The sequence below is a fragment of the Gracilinanus agilis genome, chromosome 1 (genome assembly GCF_016433145.1).
Source record: "Gracilinanus agilis isolate LMUSP501 chromosome 1, AgileGrace, whole genome shotgun sequence".
In the NCBI taxonomy this organism is placed as follows: domain Eukaryota; kingdom Metazoa; phylum Chordata; class Mammalia; order Didelphimorphia; family Didelphidae; genus Gracilinanus; species Gracilinanus agilis.
Window position 1 is genome coordinate 732,920,593 of NC_058130.1, and position 22,545 is coordinate 732,943,137.

Below are 22,545 nucleotides of genomic sequence, written 5' to 3' on the forward strand. Positions count from 1 at the left end.
TGGGGCTCCTACCCAGAAACCTCAGGGGAAGCCTTGAGGGATGGGGGGAAACAACAGTGATCTATTGATTTTTAGAGCCTCTCCCTCTTCCTCCCCCAACCCCATCTCTCTTCCCAAGGTCTCTGAGTAGTAGTGAAGACCACCCTTTTCTTGGCACCTGATTTTAGATAATAGCTACTAGCATTCCCATACTACTTTCACTTTAAAGGAAATGAACCCTTGTCTTGTAGGTAGAAACACATTGTTTCTCAGAATTCAGAGGGAAGGGCTGGAGTCCCTCATCTGACATGTTATAATGATGATGATGATGATGATAGCTGGCATGTGTAATTCCTTTTACCCTCATCACAGCTCTGAGAGGTAGTAGCAGCAGCTGCTGACATTTATCTAGCACTAGGACTTACAAAGCTGTATTACACCTTATTATCTCATTTAATCCCTACAATAACCCTGTGAGATGGATGCTTTTATTATCCCCATTTTACAGATGAAGAAATTGAAGTTCAGAAAGGTTTATTGACTTGCCCATGATGACACAGTTGCTGTGTCAAAGGTAGGATTTGGCACAGATCTTGCTGACTCTACCTCTAGCACCCCATTCACTATCCTTCCCTTCCTCTTCAAGTATCATTTAACTAGTTCTGTTGCCTATGGTGAGTCTTCCTTTTGGAGCCAGTTTCCCCACTTGTAAAACTAGGATATCTTCAGTGGCTTTTCCAAGGAGTTGTTGGGAAAGTTCTTTCACATCTGAGTATCTCTCCATCCCCTGGGGTACCTCTTCTCTCTTTCCAGAGATCTTAGCTTTTCCCCAAAGCTTATCCAAACCCTCCCACCCTACTCCCTGGGGCCTCTGCCTCTCCCACCTGCAGATGGCGTCAGCCACAGACTCCCGCTATGGACAAAAGGAATCCTCCGACCAGAACTTTGATTACATGTTCAAGATTCTTATCATTGGGAACAGCAGCGTAGGGAAGACGTCCTTCCTCTTCCGGTACGCTGACGACTCATTCACCCCAGCCTTTGTCAGCACTGTGGGCATAGACTTCAAGGTGAAGACCATCTATCGAAATGAGAAGAGGATCAAGCTTCAGATCTGGGTAAGTTTGGACTGTGGAGAGGCCAAGAACTAAGCCAGAGGCTGGACTGAGTCATCCTGGGGCCAGAGCCTCAACTGAGGTGGAGCAGACTTAAAGAGACAGGACAAACAAATCAGGTTCTACCAGAGTTCCATTGGGGTAGGGATCTCATCCAAGGTGGGTAAAGCTGGAAAAGGACTCCAGCTGGCATGATCCTACCTGTGGGACTGGGGTCAAATCACTTAAGCTCTACTGAGCCTCATTGTTCTCCTCTGTGAAATTAAAGGGTTGGACTAGATGACCACTAAGGTGCCTTCTATATCTATGAGTCTGTTATCCCTATAACCTAGTCCAGGTGTGGGAGGAAGGAAAGAAAAGAGGGAGGGACAAAGGAAGGAAGGAAGGAAAGAAAGAAAGAAGGAATTAAATGTCTACTCTGTGCCAGGCATAGAGGGTAAGTGCTTTTTTTACAAATATTATCTCTTTTGATCATAACAACGCTGGGAGATAGGTGCAATTAGTTATTTTCCTCATTTTACAATTGATGGAACTGCTGAGGCAAACTGGTTAAGTGACTTACTTGCTGAAGGTCACACAAATAATGTCTGAGACTGGATTCGAACTCACTCCAGGGCCCTATCTACTGTGTCACCAGTTGACTCCCTTAAAACAACTCTGACGAGGGACAGAGAAGGCTCACAGCCCCTGCCTTCCTCTTCATCAAGGTATTAAGACTGCCCATTCTGCTTTTTTCAAAGTTGGCTTTTGTTGATGCTTTTTTCCATTTCTGTCTTTAATATGTTCCCTTTCCTATTTCCATCAATGAATCCTCCCCTTTAACAACAAAAAAAAAAAGTTAAGTAAAACCAACCAATCCAGTGACCTTAAGCAATATTCTGTGCCCATAGTCCTGTCCTTTCTTGTAAGGAGAGGGATCATTCTTCATTTCTTCTCTGGGGCCAAGATTGGTCATTACAGTCACTCAGTATTTGGATTTCTATTTTGATCATTCTTATCTCTGCTGTTCTCCTGGTCCTGCTTATTTCCCTCTGCATCAGTTCATATAAGTCTTCCCGTGCTTCCCTGAAATCCTCCTATCTATCATCCCTTAACCTATAACAATATCCCATCACATTCATAAACCACAGATTGTCTAACCATTCTTCCATAGGTGGCTTGGGTCATTAGCAAATTCTTCGTTACACTGAGCTTAGATTTTAAATTCCCACCCATTGCCTCTACCTCTGTTCATTAGGGGCAAGCAGAATAGTCAGTCAGTGGATAAGCATTTATTAAATGCCTACCATGTGCTAAGTGAAGGGATATGGAAGAAGTAAGCCAGCAGGATGCCCATCAGATATGTTAGAACAGGTATTGTGCCCTGTTCTGTCAGCTAAACATCTCTAGCTCTTGCCGTGAGTGCTAGTAAAGTAGAACTAGCTCTGGATTTGTAGTCAGATCCTGTTTCCAGTCCTGTTTACTAGCTAGAGGAAGTCTTTGGGCAAAAATTCCTCTTCCGAGTCCCAGTTTTCTCCTGGGTGCAGAAAGTAGTACTTGCACCACTGCCTTTACCAGGTCAAATCCCAGCTTCAACACTGACCAGGCTTTATAGATTTTTTAAGCCCAAGAGATGATGACACAGTCTTGGGATACTGGGAGTGGATGGAGGAGAGTACAAAACTGTTGGCAGCTAAGGAGCCTGAGAGTTAGAAAATGGATGCTCCATCCTCAGCTTAGTTCCTAACTCAAGGTGTGGCCTGAGGCACTGTGCATTGGTGCATAATTTGTGCCCTGCTGACTTCATGGGGCACCACTGTGGGGACTTCAGCCTCCTAAGGAAGGGGTGTCCCACAGATCCTTCCGTTCAGGCAGTTCTGGGCAGCTGAACACTAGAAAAAACAGATGTCTTTCAGGAACTCAGTCTACTGGGTTAGGGGTAGATAATGAGGCCAGTGTGGTACTATAAAGAACCCCGCCAGAAGGCAGCATAGAATAGAGTGCTAGACTGGAAATCAGAAAAGACCTGGGCTCGAACCCTGCCTTACTCACATACTTACCAGTCCTTTTACCTTGAGCTGGGCCTCAGTTTCTTCAACTAAGAAATCAGGTTGGGCACTCAGTGGATTGAGAGGCAGGCCTAGAGATGTAAAGTCCCAGATTAAAATCCGGCCTCAGGTGCTTTCTAGCTGTGACCCTGGGCAAGTCACTTAACCCCCCCTTACCAGTCTTAGCAACTCTAAGACAAAAGGGCAAGAGCCAAGCAAACAGGGCCAAGTGATTTGCTCAGTCATAACAGCTAGGAAGTGCTTGAGGTCACATTTGAACCTAGGTCTGGCTGTCAATCCGCTGGGCCACCTACGAGCTCCTGACTAAATGCTTTCTTAAGGTTTCTCCCAGCTTCAATGATCTCTATGGACTCTAAGACAGTATGACTGGAGTTAAGCCCAAATGAGGGATCCCTATCATCAAGGCTGGAGTTCAGAGAAGAAGAAGTTCATTTTGATTTGGGGTGGCCACAGAAGGCTTCGGGGAGGAGGAGCACTTAAACTGGGCCTGAAAGGATCTCAGAAAAGAGTGACAGGGGAGAGCTCGGGAGGAGAGGAGAAAATTGGGAAAATGTTCAGGAGGGCATGGATACCTCTGCTCAGCAACCTGGCTGGGATACGTTTTGTGAGTGATAAGAGATAGGGCAGAAAGGAGAACGTAGCCAGAATGCAGACTGAATGGAAGCACTGGTGATACCAGGCACATAGAAAAGTTAAAAGTAAAAGCTCTTCAGGCAGCTGGGTAGCTCAATGGACTGAGAGCCAGGCCTAGAGACAGGAGGTCCTAGGTTCAAATCTGACCTCAGACACTTCCCAACTGTGTGACCCTGGGCAAGTCACTTGACCCCCATTGCCTACCCTTATCACTCTTCTGCCTTAGAACCAATACCCAGTATTGATTCTAAGATGGAAAGTAAGGGTTTAAAAAACACACACACAAAAGTAAAAGCTCTTCAGACCTAAGGGGCACCCCTCATACTCTCAACCCTTCTTCAGGACACGGCTGGGCAGGAGCGATACCGGACCATCACCACGGCCTACTATCGGGGGGCCATGGGCTTCATTCTCATGTATGACATCACCAATGAGGAATCCTTCAATGCTGTGCAGGACTGGTAAGCCATGGGCCCACTTGGGCTCTTTGGGGGCCTGGCATTTCTGGATGGGTACTCCTGGTCAACTCTGAGGAAGGGATTCTAATGGCAAGCTGGGTTCTGCCCTCTTCCCCAACTCTGACCCACCTCCTTCCTGTGCCTGGCAGGTCAACCCAGATCAAGACCTATTCATGGGACAATGCTCAGGTGCTGCTTGTGGGAAATAAATGTGACATGGAAGATGAGAGGATCGTTTCCTCAGAGAGGGGCCGGCAGCTAGCAGAGCACCTGGGTAAGTAAGGGAGGTACCTCAGGAGACTCGTGTTCAAATCAGTTGCCAAATTTCCTAGATCTCATTGAGCAAGTTTCTTCTTTTCTGAATTTCCATTTTTTTTTTTTAAACCCTCACCTTCCATCTTGGAGTCAATACTGTGTATTGGCTCCAAGGCAGAAGAGTGGTAAGGGTAGGCGGCAATGGGGGTCAAGTGACTTGCCCAGGGTCACACAGCTGGGAAGTGTCTGAGGCCAGATTTGAACTAGGACCTCCTGTCTCTAGGCCTGGCTCTCAATCCACTGAGCTACCCAGCTGCCCCCTTCTGAATTTCCTTTCACAAATCCAGGAGGCTGGACTCTGTTTTCCTTGAAGTTGTAGTGCAGTGGGAAGGTGCACTGGTCTTAGTTTAGACTTGGGTTCAAATTCCAGTTCAGATTTTCTGTGGCCTTTTATCACCCTGTCTGGGATCCATTTCCTTCTGTTATGAGCAAGCTGGACTAAATCAAGGGTTCTTACCCTTTATGTCCGGATCCCCCTAACAGTGAAGCCACGGATCCTTTTGCAGAACATTCCTAAATGTATAACATGAAGTAATTAGGATGACAAAAGAAATCAATTATATTGAAACAGTTATCAAAATATTAAAAAGAGCTGACTCACAAATCCCTTGGGGAATTGTGGACTCCAGGTCAAGGTCCCCGGAACTAAATGACTTCAAGGTCTTTCAACTCTGGCATCCTGGAGTTGATTGCATAGCTCCTACTCTTGGGAGTACAAAGAAGGTAACAAGGAGCCTGTCGTAGTGCCCAAATATGCCTTCCCCATCCTAGCACAATCCTGTTAGGTGGGAGTGGGAGTAGTGGGGAACCAGTTATCCCAAAAGGGACCCTGCTCAAACCTCACACTTTCTGTCTCCTCTCCTTCCGGTTAGGATTTGAGTTCTTTGAGGCTAGCGCCAAGGACAATATCAATGTGAAACAGACCTTCGAGCGACTGGTGGACATCATCTGTGAGAAGATGTCAGAGTCTCTGGACACAGCCGACCCAGCTGTGACTGGAGCCAAGCAGGGCCCCCAGCTCACAGACCAACAGGCACCCCCACACCAGGACTGTGCCTGTTAAGGCCCTGGGCCCAGGCTCTGTCCCCTCTTCGGCGGTCACTAGCATTCCCCCTCCTGCTCTCCCACCCCAGATGGGTCACCCTCTTTGTGTGCCCCCAACTCCCTCACTCCAGGGCTGCAGAGCCCAAAGCCCAAGGTGAGAGTGGGGCCCAGTGGGGAAGGATGGGCCTAGTACTACGTCTTTAGAGCCTCCTCCCTCCCTTAGTCTCTCCAGCTCTCCGGAGCTTCTATTCCTCTAACTTATTTATTAATTTATTAAGCTATTTATTTGAAGACTTGTTAAAGGGACCATGCCCCACTTCCTGAAGCCTGTCTCTACATCCTCAATCCAATTCTTCCCTTCTTTATGCCTCCATCCCCCATCCTGAACAGGCTGATCTCCTTAGCCCAAAACAGAGTGGGGAGAACTGGGCCATACCCAGGCCCCACTTCCTGGATGCTCCCTCCATTCCCTCCCTCCTGCTGGGTCCCTCCTTACTTCCTGGCCTCAATTCCTTGTAGAAACCCATCCCCCTCCTCCTCCTTGTACATAGCCAAGACTGAACCCTGTACATAGGATTAGTGAGTGGTCCTAGTGTGTTCCATGCTGTGCTGACTTGTGCCGATGGGTTTCTTTTAGCCATGTGGTGTTGGTTTGTCATCGTTTCTTAAACTGAGCATTTCAGGGCAGAACATAGAAGGGATGGACAGGCATGGTGTCAGCTGCCTCATAAGCAAACTGCTCCTCTTACCATCTGTGGGGATAGATGTTCTAATGGAAGCCGGTTGGGTGAGCCTGAGGCTGGGAGCCCCTGACCCTTCACGTGACCTCTCTGGGCCTGCTCAGGTTTGCACAAAGTGAGGGGCTTGACTCATGATCGTGAAGGCCTGGTCTGGCTCCGCTATTGTATGTTTGGCTTAAATTACTAAGGATTCTCTGGACAGGGGTGGGGAGTGACCCCCCCCAGCCTCAACTTCCCTTCCAAGTCCTGGGATTCTTTCCTTTCTTTTTTGGGGGGTGGGGGGTAGCTGGGAGGTGGTGGGGGTCCAAGGAGCATGTTTCCTTTGGGCTGTCTGCTCCCATGTGTTCATCTAATTGTTTCACGTGGAAAATGTGAGTTAGTGACTGTATCAGCAACCAAACTCTCAAGTATCACTTCTTTTACATTTGGGGGGGTGGGGTGGGAGGGAGGGTTATGTGCCCATGCAGATCCCTGAACGTTAACCTAGCAAAAGCTCCTCTGTGTGGTTTTCCTGATGACCTTATGGGGACGGCTACACTGTACTGTACAGATGTGACAAGTGTCAAACACAGGTTGTTTCCTAAATTACTGTTATCACAGACGTGTCGTGAGAACAATAAAAGCCTGCTGAGCCCAGGCGGCTGGAGGTGTGAAGGCTGCTAGCCCCGAAGCTTTCAGAGTTCCTCTCTCCTACCGAGACCTCTAAGCACACACCTGAGTCCTAAGTACAACATCTGGGATAGAATCTTTATTAGCCCAAACTCTTCCATTCTAGAGCAAGCCTCCTACCTGCTGCTAAGATCAGGGGACCAAACAGCTCAGGCTCCCCTCGGGAGAAGGCAACAGTTGCACTTGCCAGGTCTGGCCCTGCCCCGGCCCAGAGCCACCCAAGGGCTGCCATGATTTTCACTTTCTGGTCTGGGGGTCAAGGAAGCACAAAGCTATCAGCCCATCTGTTCCTTCTTTGGCCCTTGATCCCAAAGCCTCTTCATCAGTACATCCTGAGGTGCAGTATATCTCAGGAAGGCTAAGCGTGATGCTTTCACAGTGGACGCCGATCTTGTGAAGATGTGCAGAATAGCCCTTCCGTGCCTGCCAGCCAGCCCTTGGTCCAGGAGGTTCCTGGTTCCTCTCCAGAGAAACAGGGTCCCACTTGGAATGCTATGGCTTGGAAGACTCAAGGCATGAGCCCACTCCATACATATTCCTCTTTTTTCCCTTGACATGATAAATCACAAGTTACATGACAATCTTTGATTAGGTTTTTAGCCTCCAGTGGTCCTTTGGAGATCTGGGGGTTACTGCCAGTCCTAGATGCCCCTGCTTGGGCCTGCTGTGACATCACTGCCAAGTGTTTGGATTCTCCAGTCTCTCAGTTGGTTCGGGAGGCCAGGCTCACACAGCCAGAGCGAGGCTCCTGTAGGTGGGTTCAAGCAACACAGAGCCAGTCACATCTCCAAGCATCACTTGTGGCACTGCTCAGCAGAGGGGCTCCCAGAACCTTTCCACTGATGCTGCCTTACTCTGGGGGCACATCTCACACTGCCTAGGCTCAAGCAACCTTGGAGATCACTGAGTGCACGCCTTTCAGTTCCTAGATGGGAGAATGGATGCTGAGACAGGCCTGGTACCTCATGCCTTCTGTCCTAAATGACTACCTGGCTCATTCTGGTGTTTTATGTGCTGAGCAGAGCTTGGGGGGAGGGAGGCCCCTGGGCTATGGCCTATCCTTCCAACCCTGCATAATCCCCTCCACTAGAGTGCACTGACATGGACAACAGAAAAGTCCAGGGGTTCATGTCTGGCTCAGAGATCCCCAATCTTTCCCCCTCTCTATTTCCCTGACCAAGCTCTACTGGCAAGACCATTTCAGTCCCCCTGAAGATGGGCCTGCCTAGAGTCTGGCCACCTCCTGCCCTAACTCAATAGCTGATAACTGAAAATGGAAGGAGACTCATGCTTGGCTAGCACAGGGGAGCAGGAGCAGGGGAGGGCAAGGACTCACCCGGTGCTTTTGGTAGGAGAGGTAGGTGTCCCAACCCAATGTCAAGCTGTTCACATAGATCACTCGGTACTGGGCAGGCACATACAGGAAGTTCACCAACTGGGCTGCTGGCCACACAGTCCAATCAGCCTGGGGGAGAATAGAACAGATTGACATCTCTAAGAAAACTGCTTGTCAAAGGCCCCAAACTGGGTGTCACATTCTCTGAGCTCCCTCCAGGTTGGACTATCTGCATCAGCACTGCACTAACAACAATCCCAGGTTCTCTGACACTTTATGGGTTATGTCCCTCAAAGCAACCCCATGTCCCAGGTATTATGATGTCCAGTTCAGACTCAGGGAAGGATAGACTTGCCCAGGGTCACACAACTAGTCTCAACTAGGATTCAGACTCAGTTCTATCCTTCAACACCCAGCAATGCTTCCCCTTCACCACACTGATATGAAAGGTGGCTTGTATCAAAGGGAGTTCAGGTAGGCTCTTTTCCACTGGGCGTTAGACAACAACAGGGACCAAAAAGAGAAGCTCAGGGCTTGGCCTTGACACTCAGGAAGCCAAGCTCTCAGCCACTTGGTTCTTTTCCAGACCCACATGATGGAGTAAAAGCTTTGTTTACTGCCAGTTCAAGGACCCCAAAACAGAAGTATTCTCAAATATCATACATAGGAGGAAACTGAGGCTGGAGGTGGAATGATTCATCTCCAGTTCTTAGGTATGAGTGGCAAGGTACTCTCCAATTAGGCCTGAGGAGCAGCTCATAGGTGAGCGCCTGGACCTGGGGAGCACACTGTGGAAAGTGGAGACCTAGGGGTACAGCTGATGCTACAATGAAGCTTAGTTTTAGACTACTTTCAGGCAGTGTCAAAAATCCTGGATTTGGAAGTAGATGGCATGTTCAAGTCCCAGCTTAACTTCTTATTAAGTCATGGAAGGAGTCTGTAGCTCAATTTCCTCCTCTGTGAAATGAAGTTAAACCAAATGTTCTCTAAAGAAACTGTGAGCTCTAGAACTCATGACCTAGCCCAATGCCCAGCATTGGCAAAGTATTAGTATGTGTGCCCAGCTGGCCCTTCCACCTCATCCCAGCACCCAAGGATATTTTTTTGCATGTTCCACCCCTCATCCAGCCACCCAAAGTGAGCACTTCCTCCCTTTACTCTCTGGGGTGATGCAGGGGGCTCACAGGCAGCTTGAAGTTGCAGTTTGGGCATGAGAACTTGAAAACTTTTGCCAACGCTGACTTAGCCCTTGCCAGGTGACTGTAATGAGGACAGATGACCATAAGGAAAAAGGATGAGGCTGGGGATGATGGGAATGTTACCTTGTAGACCTCCCAGAATTTCTCCCGCAACTCTTGGCAGGTATTGTCCAGGTTCTGGCCCTCTAAAGTCCCCATACCTACAGCCAAAGAAGAAGATTGGAGAAGGTTACCAGGAGAGACTGAGCATAACAAAGAAGTCCCAAATTCTGGGAAGAAGGCTTACCATCAGACAGGCAGGCCCATATACAAGAGAGAAGCTCTGGCTCAGTGTGTAAATGGAGACTGGCTTCTAGAGCTGTTTCATTTACCTCTGGGTCCACAGGAATCCTACCTGAGCTGTCCCAGAAGCTTCTCTGTTCCCCCTAGAGGAGGTCTTTAATGAGAAAAGCAGAGGAGGAAGAAGAGTTGCCTGGAGTCAAGCTGGAACAGTGACAGTCTAAGTCCCAGAAGGGGGAAGTGACAGTCACAGTTCTCCAGAGTAGGAAGAGGGCTCAGGGGAGCCAGAAGGCCCAGAAAAATCATATTTCTAATCCTCCCAACTAGAGCTGGCAACCAAGGAGAAAAGGAATATATTTCCTTATTCTCCATTTACGTCCTTAGAATATGGCTTCCATCCACATCACCCAACTAAAGTTGTTCTCCTGAATGATGTCCTAATTTTTTCTCAGCCTCCCACTTCAGGTCTTAAAGTATCCCTAAAACAATATTGTATGGATTACCTTTCTTGCCAGGATTCCTTCTCCAAAATAATTTTGTAATTTCCCCCTATAACCTCTTGGTTATAGAAACCTCAGTTTCTCAGATGCCCCTGAGTGGCCTGCATGTAGTTGGAAGCCCAGCAGTTTTATTTGGACACCTGTTTGTTTTCTTTCTTTCCTCCCTTTCCCCACCTCCTCCCCCTTTTGAAAAATGAGTCTATCTTGCCTACAATGGAGATGCAGCAGTGACTCCTGGGCCTAATCCTGCTGCTATTCAACACAGAAATATTGACCTGCTCCATTTCTGAAGCTGGAGAAGCTGTCCTTAGGCAGACCAATGGCTCACATTTCCCCAGGACTCACCACAGTGCTGCCAGAATTGGGGAATTGGGTGGGCACCCAATTAACTTTAGCTCTATTGCAACTCACAAGACCTACCAGCCTCAACCTCCACTACAGGTTCAAGGCCTGCAACCATGCACAGGCTCATATTCTCCTTGGCTATTCTTATGGGGAAAACAGGGGGAGTTAACTTAAATATTTATCTGGGTTCAGAAGGGTACACTATAATCTCTTGGCCAATTTCTCCCATTTGGTGACGGCTAAAAGAAACCACAACCCATAGAAGCAGGGCAGGGACTGGTTCTAGGGCAGTGATGGGCAACCTTTTCAGTTTGGTGTGTCAAAATTTGCCAAAAAAACAAGCATAACTCGGGTGGGGTGTCACTTTGAGGAAAAAAAAAGTTTTGCGATATTTATAACTTAAGTAACAAAAATGTATAATTGTAATATATAACTGTATTTAATAAACCAAAATAGGTAAATTAATATAGGTAGAATTGTCATCTCTAGTGCACAGAGTGTCTACACTACACTACAGCAAATGTTTCATCCTCAGTATGTGGCCCCATACTTCTCTGTATGCAGTCTCATGCAGCTGTGTGTCATTGAAAATGGCTACACGTGTCAGTGCTGACACATGTCATAGGTTTGCCATTGCCGTCCTAGGGAATACTTCCGGTAGGCTCCCAAGGTCCAAAGAAACCCAATGTGGGAAGGAGAGAAGAGTAGGGAGACAATGCCTGCTCTGCCCTAACAGAAATCTTTCTCTAGCTCTTATTCATCTCCAAACTAGAGTATTCTCCAAAAATCAGTCCTATGCTTTTTGATCTCTTCACCAAAATGAAGGCGGTTTTTGAAAAAATGAAGGGGGAAGAAAGAGAGATGCATTGGGTAAGGGAGAATGGGAGACACAGAATCAGGAAAATTTTCTCCCATGAAACAGGCATGTAAGAAATAGCTTTTACAAAGAGGGGAAAATGACAGGCAAGTAGCAGGCAATGCCTGAACCTCATTCTCATCAGAATTGCTTCAAAGAAGGAAGAATATTAATACACACTCAGTTGTATATAGGAATGTAACTTACCGAGCAGGGAAACAGGAGGAAAAGGGGGTTAGAGAAAAGGAATGTGTGTGTGATAAAGTAGATGGTGGATTAAGGTAGGCAATGGTTAGAAACATATATGCACCCTTATGCACTTATCAAGCTCTATTTTTGGCTGTAATTATTTGAATATATATCACCAAAATGGGAGTGCTACAATTATGCCTTATTTCCCCTAAGTTTAGACATACCCTGGGCAGCTAGGTGGCAAAGCTAGAGCACTGGGCCTGGCATCAGGAAGAACTGTGTTCAAATCTGGCCTCAGACACTTAATAGCTGTATAACCTGGGGAAGTCATTTGACCCTGTTTGCCTCAGTTTCCTCACCTGTGAAATAAGCTGAAGTAGGAATGGCAAACCGCTCCACTATCTTTGCCAAGAAAAGTCCCTAATGGGAGTCATGCTACAATTAAAATTCTCTGGAAGCTGTATCTTAATTTTGTAGTTATTTATTAAATAGCAAAAACCACACCAAAGGAAAAAAGAGAGAAGCAAGAGCCACATGTTGCTGGCTAGGTCTCTTAGCTGCCTCCTCTGCAAGCAGGATGAGCCAGACCTGAGTCAGACCTTGAACCCTCCTGAGCCTGTGATTCCACCAAAAGAGGGCTGTCACCTCTTTTCCTGTCACCACCAATTTATGCTCTCTTCATGATGTCCCTTCCCTGGGCCCCCCTACTGGAAGACTCAGACCTCAGTCAGGACAACACCAGGAGTGACCACAATGCATTTAGAATGGCCACACAGCACATGTAAGCATCTTCTAGCATAATAGACAAAAAGAGGTAGGAGTTTCAGCTCTACAGTTTTTTGCTCTAAAATCAAAAGGTTATTTTGGGGAGTCAAAAAGGGATACAAACTAATATTAATTTTCCATAGTCAGGAGAGTCAGACATAACTTTAAAGACTGAACAACAATAACAACAGACGTATGCTAAACTTATCAATTCTGAATTCAAGTCAACTATAAAAACATTGGCAATGTTACTACCCTTGAATCAATTCATTCGCCTCCCTTCTTACTCTAAATCTTATGATCTTTGACCAGAGACTTAAAATACATTTCTTTGGATTCTTTTTTGGTTGCTTTTTTACCTTCCCACCATCATTTATTCATTCACTCAACACACATCAATCACAGTCTATGCTATAAATAGGAACTGATATAAAAAATTGAAACTGTCTAGTCTTTTTTCCCATGAACTTGAATGAATACCACATAACCTTTGCCAAACAGTAGGATCTGGGAAGGACTTGTGGGTAAAAGGTGAAACCTGAGTTACACTTTAAAGGGTGGGTCAGAATTCGTAAGAGAGACAGAAGACCTGCTAGACTCAGAGGCCAGCCTGGGCAGAAGTCCAGATGTGCTGGATAATTCATAATAACTGAGGAAATAATCTGAGCTATACAATTTATCAGAGCAAAGCTGGCATAAGAAATGGAACAATGGGCTCCACAATCAATCCAAAGACCTAGAAAATAGAGTAAGGTACTATAAAGCAGTGGTTATCAAAACAATTTGGTACTGGGTAAGAGACAGAAGGGAGGATCAGTGGAATAGACTTGGGGTAAATAACCTCAGCAAGACAGTGTATGATAAACCCAAAGAGCCCAGCTTTGGGGACAAAAATCCACTATCTGACAAAAACTGCTGGGAAATTTGGAAAACGATATGGGAGAGATTAGGTTTAGATCAGCATCTCACACCCTACACCTAGATAAATTCAGAATGGGTGAATGACTTGAATATAAAGAAGGAAACTATAAGTAAATTAAGTGAACATAGAATAATTTACCTGTCAGATCTATGGGAAAAGAAAGATTTTAAGACCAAGTAAGCGATATAAAATACTACAAAATGTAAAATAACTAATTTTGATTACATTACATTAAAGAGTTTTTGAACAAACAAAACCAATGCAATCAAAATTAGAAGGGAAGCAACAAACTGGGGAAAAAATCTTTATAACAAAAACCTCTGACAAAGGTCTAATTACTCTAATTTATAAGGAGCTAAATCAATTGTACAAAAAAGCAAGCCATTCCCCAATTGATAAATGGGCAGGGAACATGAATAGACAATTTCAGATAAAGAAATCAAAACTATCAATAAGCACATGAAAAAGTGTTCTAAATCTCTTGTAATTAGAGAAATGCAAATCAAAACAACTCCAAGGTATGTTATCAGTAAATTTATAAGGTAGGATATAAAGATGGGTGAAGAGGATATGTAGCAATACACAGGCAGCAGGAGGCAAGATCTTGGCTGAGTGACATGGACATTCTATGTGGAATGCAGCAGGAGCTAAAGAAGGTGGTTGAGTGGTGAACTGTCAAGAGCTGAAGTAAAGAGCTTGGCAGCTGGGATCCTGTTAGCTGTCTGTATCCTGTAACTTTGGAGACCTTGGGTGTGAACATCAAGTAAGTGCACAGACTGAGGGAAGGACAAGTTACTGTAATTGGGTGGACCAATTACACTGTAATTATTACAGGGTGCCTTTAACCTTGGTTTGTGAATTTACTAGCTGACCAAGGATTTGTTCCAGTACCTATAACATTAAGGATTCAGCTTGGAGCAATATCTCCTGTGTCGTGAGAAATCCCCTTGTCTCCAAAGCCTTTAGCAGCCACTCCTATTCCAGCCAGACTGTCTGTCTGTGCTAGAGCCAGAGAGAAGCCAGCCATTCTGACAGTTGACTGTGTCCTCTTTATTAGTTTAGTCAAACCCTCTCCCACCTTCCTTCCCTTAACTTTATTAAACTGTTTATATAACTTTATGTTTATTTCCTTCTCCACAACCAACAAGGACCCACTATTGTGTACTTAACCCCTGGCTAGAGTTAGGAGGACCGTTAGTCTCAACTGCCACTCTCTCAGACCTGTCAACACTCATCCCCAAGCTCTATCCTTTATTTGTGGGAGTAGGTGTGATTCCCTTGTGTTATTTGTGTCCTGGCAGTTAACCAACTTACCCCATCATTCCTCCTTCTCCCTCTACTACTCCCCAGTGTTTCATTTACCCACTACAGGTACCACCTCACACCTAGCAGATTGGCTAGCATGACAGCAAAGGAAAGTAATGAATGTTGGAGGACATATGGCAAAATTGGGACATTAATGCATTACTGATGGAGTTGTAAATTGATCCAACCATTCTGGATGGCAATTTGGAACAAAGGGCTTTAAAAGACTGTCTGCCTTTTGATCCAGCCATACTACTGCTGGGTTTATACCCCAAAGATCATAAGGAAAAAGACTTGTACAAAAATATTTATAGCCTCTCTCTCTTTGTAGGGGCAAAAAATTGAAAAATGAAGAGATGCCCTTCGATTAGGGAATGGCTAAACAAATTGTGGTATCTGTTGGTGATAGAATACTATTGTGCTGAAAGGAACAATGAACTGGAGGAATTCCATGTAAATTGAAACAACCTCCAGGAATTGATGTTGAGTGAAAGGAACAGAACCAGAAGAACCTTATCCACAGAAACTGATACACTGTGGTACAATCAAAAGTAATGGACTTCTCTAATACCAACAATGATCCAGGACAATTCTGAGGGACTTAGGAGAAAGAACGCTCTTCACATTCAGAGAAAGAACTGTGGGAGTAAAAACACAGAAGAAAAACAACTGCTTGTTCACATGGGTCAATGGGGATATGACTGGGGATGTACTCTAAGCAATCAACCTAATGCAAATATAAATAATACAGAAATAAGTCTTGATCAATGACACAAGTAAAACCCAGTGGAATTGCACATCAGCTATAGGAGGGGGGTGGGAGGAGGGAAGAGAAAGAACATGAATCATATAACCATGGAAAAATATTCTAAATTACTTCAATAAAATTTTTCAAATCACAAAAAAAATAGAGTAAGATTTTTGAGTACTAAAAACAGCTAACCAAATAAAACTGATTAATTAAAAGAAAACAATTAACAGGATCTAAAACAGAATACAATTTTAGATCATCTGATTTCTAATTAGAGGAAAGATTAGAAGCTTCTCAAGGTGGGAGGGGGGAAGAGTGAGTTTCTATTGAGTTAGGAGGGAGTAGAGTAGGATTGCAGAGGGTCTTTCTTTTCCAGGGCAAGATGGTGATTAATTGCATCCACCTGAATTTATGAAACAATGAATGGCTTATACCTGTGGTGGCAAACCTATGGCAAACGTGGAGGTGGCACTCAGAGCCCTCTCTGTGGCACACATGCTACTGCCCCAGCACAGAGTTCATTACTAGAAAGCTAGAGGGATTGGGGGCTGGGTTGTTACCTCTACCTCTCCATGGACGCCTGAGGACATTTCTCACATCACTCACCCCTCTAAAAGGTTCAACATCCAAAAAATTAGAAAATGAGGATATGTCCATCCATCGGGGAATGGCTGAACAAACTGTGGTATCTGATGGTGATGGAATACTATTGTGCTGAAAGGAATGATGAACTGGAGGATTTCTATATGAATTGGAAAGACCTCCAGGAACTGATGCAGAGCAAAATGAGCAGAACCAGGAGAATACCATACACAGAAAATGAAACTGATTCTGGCACAATAAAATGTAACAGACTTTTCTACTAGTAGCAGTGCAATGATCCAGGACAATCCAGAGGAACTTATGAGAAAGAACGCTATTCACATCCAGAGAAAGAACTGTGGGAGTAGAAATGCAGAAAAAAAAAATATGATTGATCACATGGTTTGATGGGGAAATGATTGGGGTTTTGGCTTTAAAACTCTAATGAAAATATGAATAATATGGAAATAGGTTTTGAACAATGATACATGTATAACCCAGTGGAATCGCTTTTCAGCTCTGGGAGAGGGGAGGGAAGGGGGGTGGGAAAGTTCATGAATCATGTAACCATGGAAAAATATTCTAAATCAAAATAAATAAATAAATAGATAGATAGATAGATAAATAAATAAATAAATAAATAAATAGATGAATAAATAAATAAATGAATAAGAAGTTCACCATCACTGGCTTATACCATCTAGTTCCCCATGGATGATTTGAAGAAAAACAAGAAGAAGAATACATGTAGTAGCACAAGATGAACAAGAACTCTCTCTCCTGGAATGTTAAGTCATCTCCCTCCTTTTCTGCCTTTCCCATTCCCACAGAACTTTATCTTGCTCCTCCAGATGCCTTTTCTGTGCCAATCTTGCTTCTTTATTCACCCTTATATACTTCATTATTCTGAATAACTGCAATGCCAATTTTTTTTCCTTTTTTCATCTTTCCCATGATGAGCCTTTTCCTAATTATGAGACATTTTCTAGGGTAGTTTGATGGCCAGCAAGTCATCATCTTTCCCCATCTCTTCCATAGCATCTTCCCTCGTGTGAAGTGAATTCTTGACTCTTCTCTCCATGAGGTGATCTCTCAGCTTCTCCTCTTTGAGGGAATCTCATTGAGTATTCCCATCATTTTAAATGCATGTTACCTCTGCCTTCTCTTCTTGTTCCTTCTTCCTTTTATTTTCCTAAAGAATTTTATCCAAGATTTTCACTTTCCAGGAATTCTTTCCATCACCCATATGAGTCAAGACACACTATACCCAATGCCATTTCAGGGACAGAAGGCTGAGGAGAACAGTAGAGAGGGCAAAAGAAGTGCGTCACATCATTGTTATGCCATTAAAATCTAAAAAGGGGGCTTCCTGGTTAAGATGGCGGCAGAGTAAAAAGCAGCGCTTAACCTCTCCTAACGAAAACATACAGGACTCTTCAAGGGGACATAAAAACAAATCCAGATGAACGGAGGGACCCCACAACAGGGCGCAGTGTGGAAGGTACGTGGAATTGGGGCATTTCCATGCTATAAAGGGGTGAAACAGGTCTCACTAAATCGCGAGCTGAGCAACCCCGCCACACACACACACACACACACCACCTACAACGCCAAAGCCAGCTCAAGAGAAATAGAGCAAGTTTGGGGCACCCACTGAGTCACTGGCAGCTCCAGGGCCTGTTCCTGAGAGCAGCAAGACTTAGGACCCCAAAAGGCTAAAGAACGCACACAGACTTTGAGCACGGGCGCGGAGCACAGGCACGGAGCGCAGTCACGGGTGGAGGTGGACACAGGCATGCGCGTGAGCGAAGGCTCTGAAACCCTGAGTGGGGAACCAGTGCAGACGGGTATACAACTGTGGAAGAAGCACCCTGAGACTTGTAAAGGAGCCTCCAGCAGAGGATCAAGCAAGGGGGTCCACCAGGGGGCTTGACCTTGAGAACAACCAGACCTGAGACCTCAGGAGCCCAAAGAGCGCAGACAGACTGTGAGCGCAAGGATAAAGCTGAGAATGAGCTGGGCTAACGATGGCAACCCAGAATCAGGAAGGCCAAAAGAGAAAGATTAACAACAACAAGAAGAAATCTTTGACACTCGACAACTTTTACAAAGAGAAAATCCAGACAACCGAGCAAACAGAAGAGGAGAACAAACAAGCATCTGGACCCTCCAAAAATAATGAAAACTGGTCACAAGCGCTTGAAGAGTTCAAATTTGAGATGACGAAAAAGTTGGAAAAGATTTGGCTGGAAAAATGGGAAATAGCTCAAAAGGAAATCAGGCAAGAAAATAACAGTTTAAAAGGCAGAATTTTGCAATTGGAAAGTGAGGCTCAGAAATCAAATGAACTGATAAGCAAATTGAACACCAGAAATGACCAGATTGAAAAGGAAAACCAAAAGATTATAGCCGAAAACCAGTCCCTAAAGGCTAGAATTGAGCAATTAGAAGCCAATGATCTCACAAGACAACAAGAACAAATAAAACAAAGTCAAAAGACTGATAAAATAGAAGGAAACATGAAATATCTCAATGAGAAAGTGACAGACCAAGAAAACCGGTCTAGAAGAAATAATTTGAGAATCATTGGTCTTCCTGAAAAAGCAGAAATTAATAGAAATTTGGACTCCATACTAAAAGAAATTATTCAGCAAAATTGCCCTGAAGTTCTACAAGAGGGCAATATAGACATTGAAAGGATCCATAGATCACCCTCTACACTAGACCCAGAAAGGACAACGCCAAGGAATATAATAGCCAAATTCAAGAGCTTCCAAGTAAAAGAAAAAATCTTACAAGAAGCCAGAAAAGAGACAATTCAAATATCAAGGAGCACCAATCAGGATCACACAGGATCCAGTAGCCTCCACGCTAAAAGACCGCAAGGCTTGGAATATGATATTCAGAAAGGCAAGAGTGCTGGGCCTTCAACCACGGATCAACTACCCATCAAAATTGACTATATACTTCCAGGGGAAAGTATGGGCATTAAACAAAATTGAAGATTTCCAAATATTTTCACAGAAAAGACCAAGACTAAATGGAAAGTTTGATATCCAACCACAAAAATCAAGAGAAACATGAAAAGGTAAATAAGAAACAGAGGGGAAAGAAAGAAAATTCATAATTTTTAAATTTGCCTTTTTAAGGATCTCAGTAAGATCTAATTATCTGTATTCCTATGCGGAGAAATGCTATGTATAATTCTCTGTAGTGAACTCTATTCACTATTATAATATTCACTATTATAGTAATCAGAAGAATAATTCATAGGGAGAGGGTGGAATACTAAATGGTCTAAGATGACATGGGGGGTGGGAAAGAGGGGGGTGAATAGTAGGGGACACCAAGAGAAACTTGAGTGAATAAGAAAAATAGGATATTCTATTATGCACAAAGAGGGCATGGGAAGGGGAGGGGACAAATACTATTATAAGAAGGAGAGGAAAAGAGCATTAAGAGGTAATATTTAAACCTTACTCTCAGTATAATCAACCCAAAAAGGGAAGAGTAGCTATATTATCCATTGGGATATAAAACTCTATCTAACCCTATTGAGAAAGTCAGAAGGGATAAACCAAGGGGAGCAGGGGAATGGGGAGGTCAAAAAATGGAAGGGAGAAGAAGGGGGAGGGAATTTATTATACCTTTAAAAATAAAAAGAAGGGAATAATAAGGGAGGGGGTAGAAAGGGAAGTTAATCAAGGGAGGGGATAAGGGATACCGGCTTAAAGCAAACCACTGGTTTAAAAGGAAATAGTTTAAGAAGAAGGGGTAGGAATAGGGGAGGATACGAAAATGTCAGCGAATGCACAACTGATAATTATAACTCTGAAAGTGAATGGGATGAACTCACTCATAAAACAGAAGCAAATAGCAGAGTGGATTAGAAACCAAAACCATAACATATGTTGTCTACAAGAAACACATATGAGGCGGGTGGACATACACAAGTTTAAGGTTAAGGGCTTGAGCAAAATGTTTTGGGCGTCAAATGAGAAAAAGAAGGCAGGAGTGACAATTGTGATTTCTGACAAAGCCAAAGTAAAAATAGATATGATTTAAAAAGACAGGGAAGGTCATTATATCCTGATTAAAGGCAATATAAACAATGAGGAAATAACACTGCTCAATATGTATGCACCAAGTGGCATAGCACCCAATTTCATAAAGGAGAAACTGGCAGAGCTCAAGAAGGAAATAGATAGTAAAACCATAATAGTGGGAGATCTAAATATTCCTCTTTCAGATCTAGATAAATCAAACCAAAAAATAAATAAGAAAGAGGTAAGAGAGGTGAATGAAGTCCTAGAAAAATTAGATTTAATGGATATGTGGAGAAAAATAAATAGGGACAAAAAGGAATACACCTTCTTTTCAGCTGCACATGGTACATTCACAAAGATTGACCATGTTATAGGGCATAGAATCATTGCAAACAAATGCAAAAGAGCAGAAATAATAAATGTAACCTTCTCAGATCATAATGCAATAAAAATAATAATTAGTAAGGGCACCTGGACAGGCAAATCAAAAACTAATTGGAAATTAAATAATAGGATTCTCCAAAACCAATTAGTCAAAGAAGAAATCATAGAAACAATCAATAATTTCATTGAAGAGAATGACAATGATGAGACATCCTACCAAACTGTGGGATGCAGCCAAGGCAGTACTCAGGGGGAAATTTATATCCTTGAGTGCATATATTAACAAATTAAGGAGGGCAGAGATTAATGAATTGAGCATGCAACTCAAAAAACTAGAAAGTGAGCAAATTAAAAATCCCCAGATGAAAACTAAATTAGAAATACTAAAAACCAAGGGAGAAATTAATAAAATCGAAAGTAAAAGAACTATTGAATTAATAAATAAGACTAGAAGCTGGTATTTAGAAAAAAACAGATAAAATAGACAAAGTACTGGTCAATCTAATAAAAAAAAGGAAAGAAGAAAACCAAATTGACAGTATCAAAGATGAAAAGGGAGACCTCACCTCTAATGAAGGGGAAATTAAGGCAATCATTAAAAACTATTTTGCCCAATTATATGGCAATAAATAAAACAATTTAGGAGATATGGATGAATATTTACAAAAATATAAACTGCCTAGATTAACAGCAGAAGAAATAGAATACCTAAATAATCCCATATCAGAAAAAGAAATTGAACAAGCCAGAACTCCCTAAGAAAAAAATCACCAGGGCCTGATGGATTCACAAGTGAATTCTATCAGACATTCAAAGAGCAACTAATCCCAATACTATACAAATTATTTGATATGATAAGCAAAGAAGGAGTCCTACCAAATTCCTTTTATGATACAAATATGGTACTGATTCCAAAGCCAGGGAGATAAAAAACAGAGAAAGAAAACTACAGACCAATCTCCCTAATGAACATAGATGCAAAAATCTTAAATAGAATACTAGCAGACACTCCAGCAAGTAATTAAGAAGATCATCCACCATAATCAGGTGGGATTTATACCAGGAATGCAAGGTTGGTTCAACATTAGGAAAACCATCCACATAATTGACTATATCAACAGTCTAACGAACAAAAATCACATGATCATTTCAATAGATGCTGAAAAAGCCTTTGACAAAATACAGCATCCATTCCTATTGAAAACACTGAAAAGTATAGGAATAGAAGGACCTTTCCTAAAAATAATAAACAGTATATACGTAAAACCATCAACAAACATCATATGCAATGAGGATAAATTAGAAGCCTTCCCAATAAGATCAGGAGTAAAACAAGCATGCCCATTATCACCTCTATTATTCAACATAGTACTAGAAACACTAGCAGTAGCAATTAGAGAAGAAAAAGAAATTGAAGGTATCAAAATAGGCAATGAGGAGACTAAGCTATCACTCTTTGCAGATGATATGATGGTCTACTTAAACAATCCTAGAGAATCAACTAAGAAGCTTGTAGAAAAAAATCAACAACTTTAGCAAAGTTGCAGGAAACAAAATGAATGCACATAAATCATCAGCATTTCTATACATTTCCAACACATTAGAGCAGCAAGAGGTAGAAAGAGAAGCACCATTTAAAATCACCCTAGATAATATAAAATACTTGGGAATCTATCTACCAAAACAAACACAGCAATTATATGAAAACAACTACAAAACACTTTCCAAACAAATAAAACTGGATCTCAACAATTGGAAAGCCATTGATTGCTCATGGGTAGGACGAGCTAACATAATAAAAATGACCATTCTACCCAAATTAATTTACCTATTTAGTGCCATGCCTATCAAACTAAAAAACTTCTTTACTGAATTAGAAAAAACTATAACAAATTTCATTTGGAATAACAAAAGATCAAGAATATCAAGGGAAATAATGAAAAAAAAATGTGAAGGAAGGGGGCCTAGCAGTACCAGATATTAAACTATACTACAAAGCAGCAGTCATCAAAACAATATGGTACTGGCTAAGAGACAGAAGGGTGGATCAGTGGAATAGACTTGGGGTAAATGACATCAGCA

The 22,545-nt window shown here is 43.1% G+C and overlaps 2 protein-coding genes across 2 annotated transcripts in view; one reads left to right on the plus strand and one right to left on the minus strand.

Moving 5' to 3' along the window:
- The first annotated feature begins 516 nt into the window (after positions 1 to 516).
- On the plus strand, positions 517 to 6,185 carry RAB3A (RAB3A, member RAS oncogene family). The gene is made up of 4 exons (XM_044672378.1): positions 517 to 1,097; positions 4,118 to 4,236; positions 4,383 to 4,507; positions 5,421 to 6,185. The coding sequence occupies exons 1-4, from the start codon at positions 651 to 653 to the stop codon at positions 5,609 to 5,611; spliced, it is 882 nt and encodes a 293-aa protein (XP_044528313.1). The 5' UTR covers positions 517 to 650; the 3' UTR covers positions 5,612 to 6,185.
- Positions 6,186 to 7,058: 873 nt separating this feature from the next.
- Positions 7,059 to 22,545, minus strand: part of MPV17L2 (MPV17 mitochondrial inner membrane protein like 2) — a 19,159-nt gene continuing 3,672 nt past the window's right edge. The window contains exons 3-5 of the mRNA XM_044672387.1: positions 9,660 to 9,736; positions 8,338 to 8,466; positions 7,059 to 7,749 (exon numbers count right to left, since the gene is read on the minus strand). Of these exons, the coding sequence (XP_044528322.1) occupies positions 7,705 to 7,749; positions 8,338 to 8,466; positions 9,660 to 9,736 (251 nt within the window). The 3' untranslated portion in view covers positions 7,059 to 7,704. The remainder of the gene's footprint in view (positions 7,750 to 8,337; positions 8,467 to 9,659; positions 9,737 to 22,545) is intronic.

Coding starts and splice junctions, on each gene's coding strand:
- RAB3A (XM_044672378.1), top strand. CDS start 651: ATGGTGAGTCTTCCTTTTGGAGCCAGTTTCCCCACTTGTAAAACTAGG. Junction 4,237..4,382: donor TTCAATGCTGTGCAGGACTG/GTAAGCCATGGG, acceptor TGTGCCTGGCAG/GTCAACCCAGATCAAGACCT. Junction 4,508..5,420: donor GCAGCTAGCAGAGCACCTGG/GTAAGTAAGGGA, acceptor CCTTCCGGTTAG/GATTTGAGTTCTTTGAGGCT.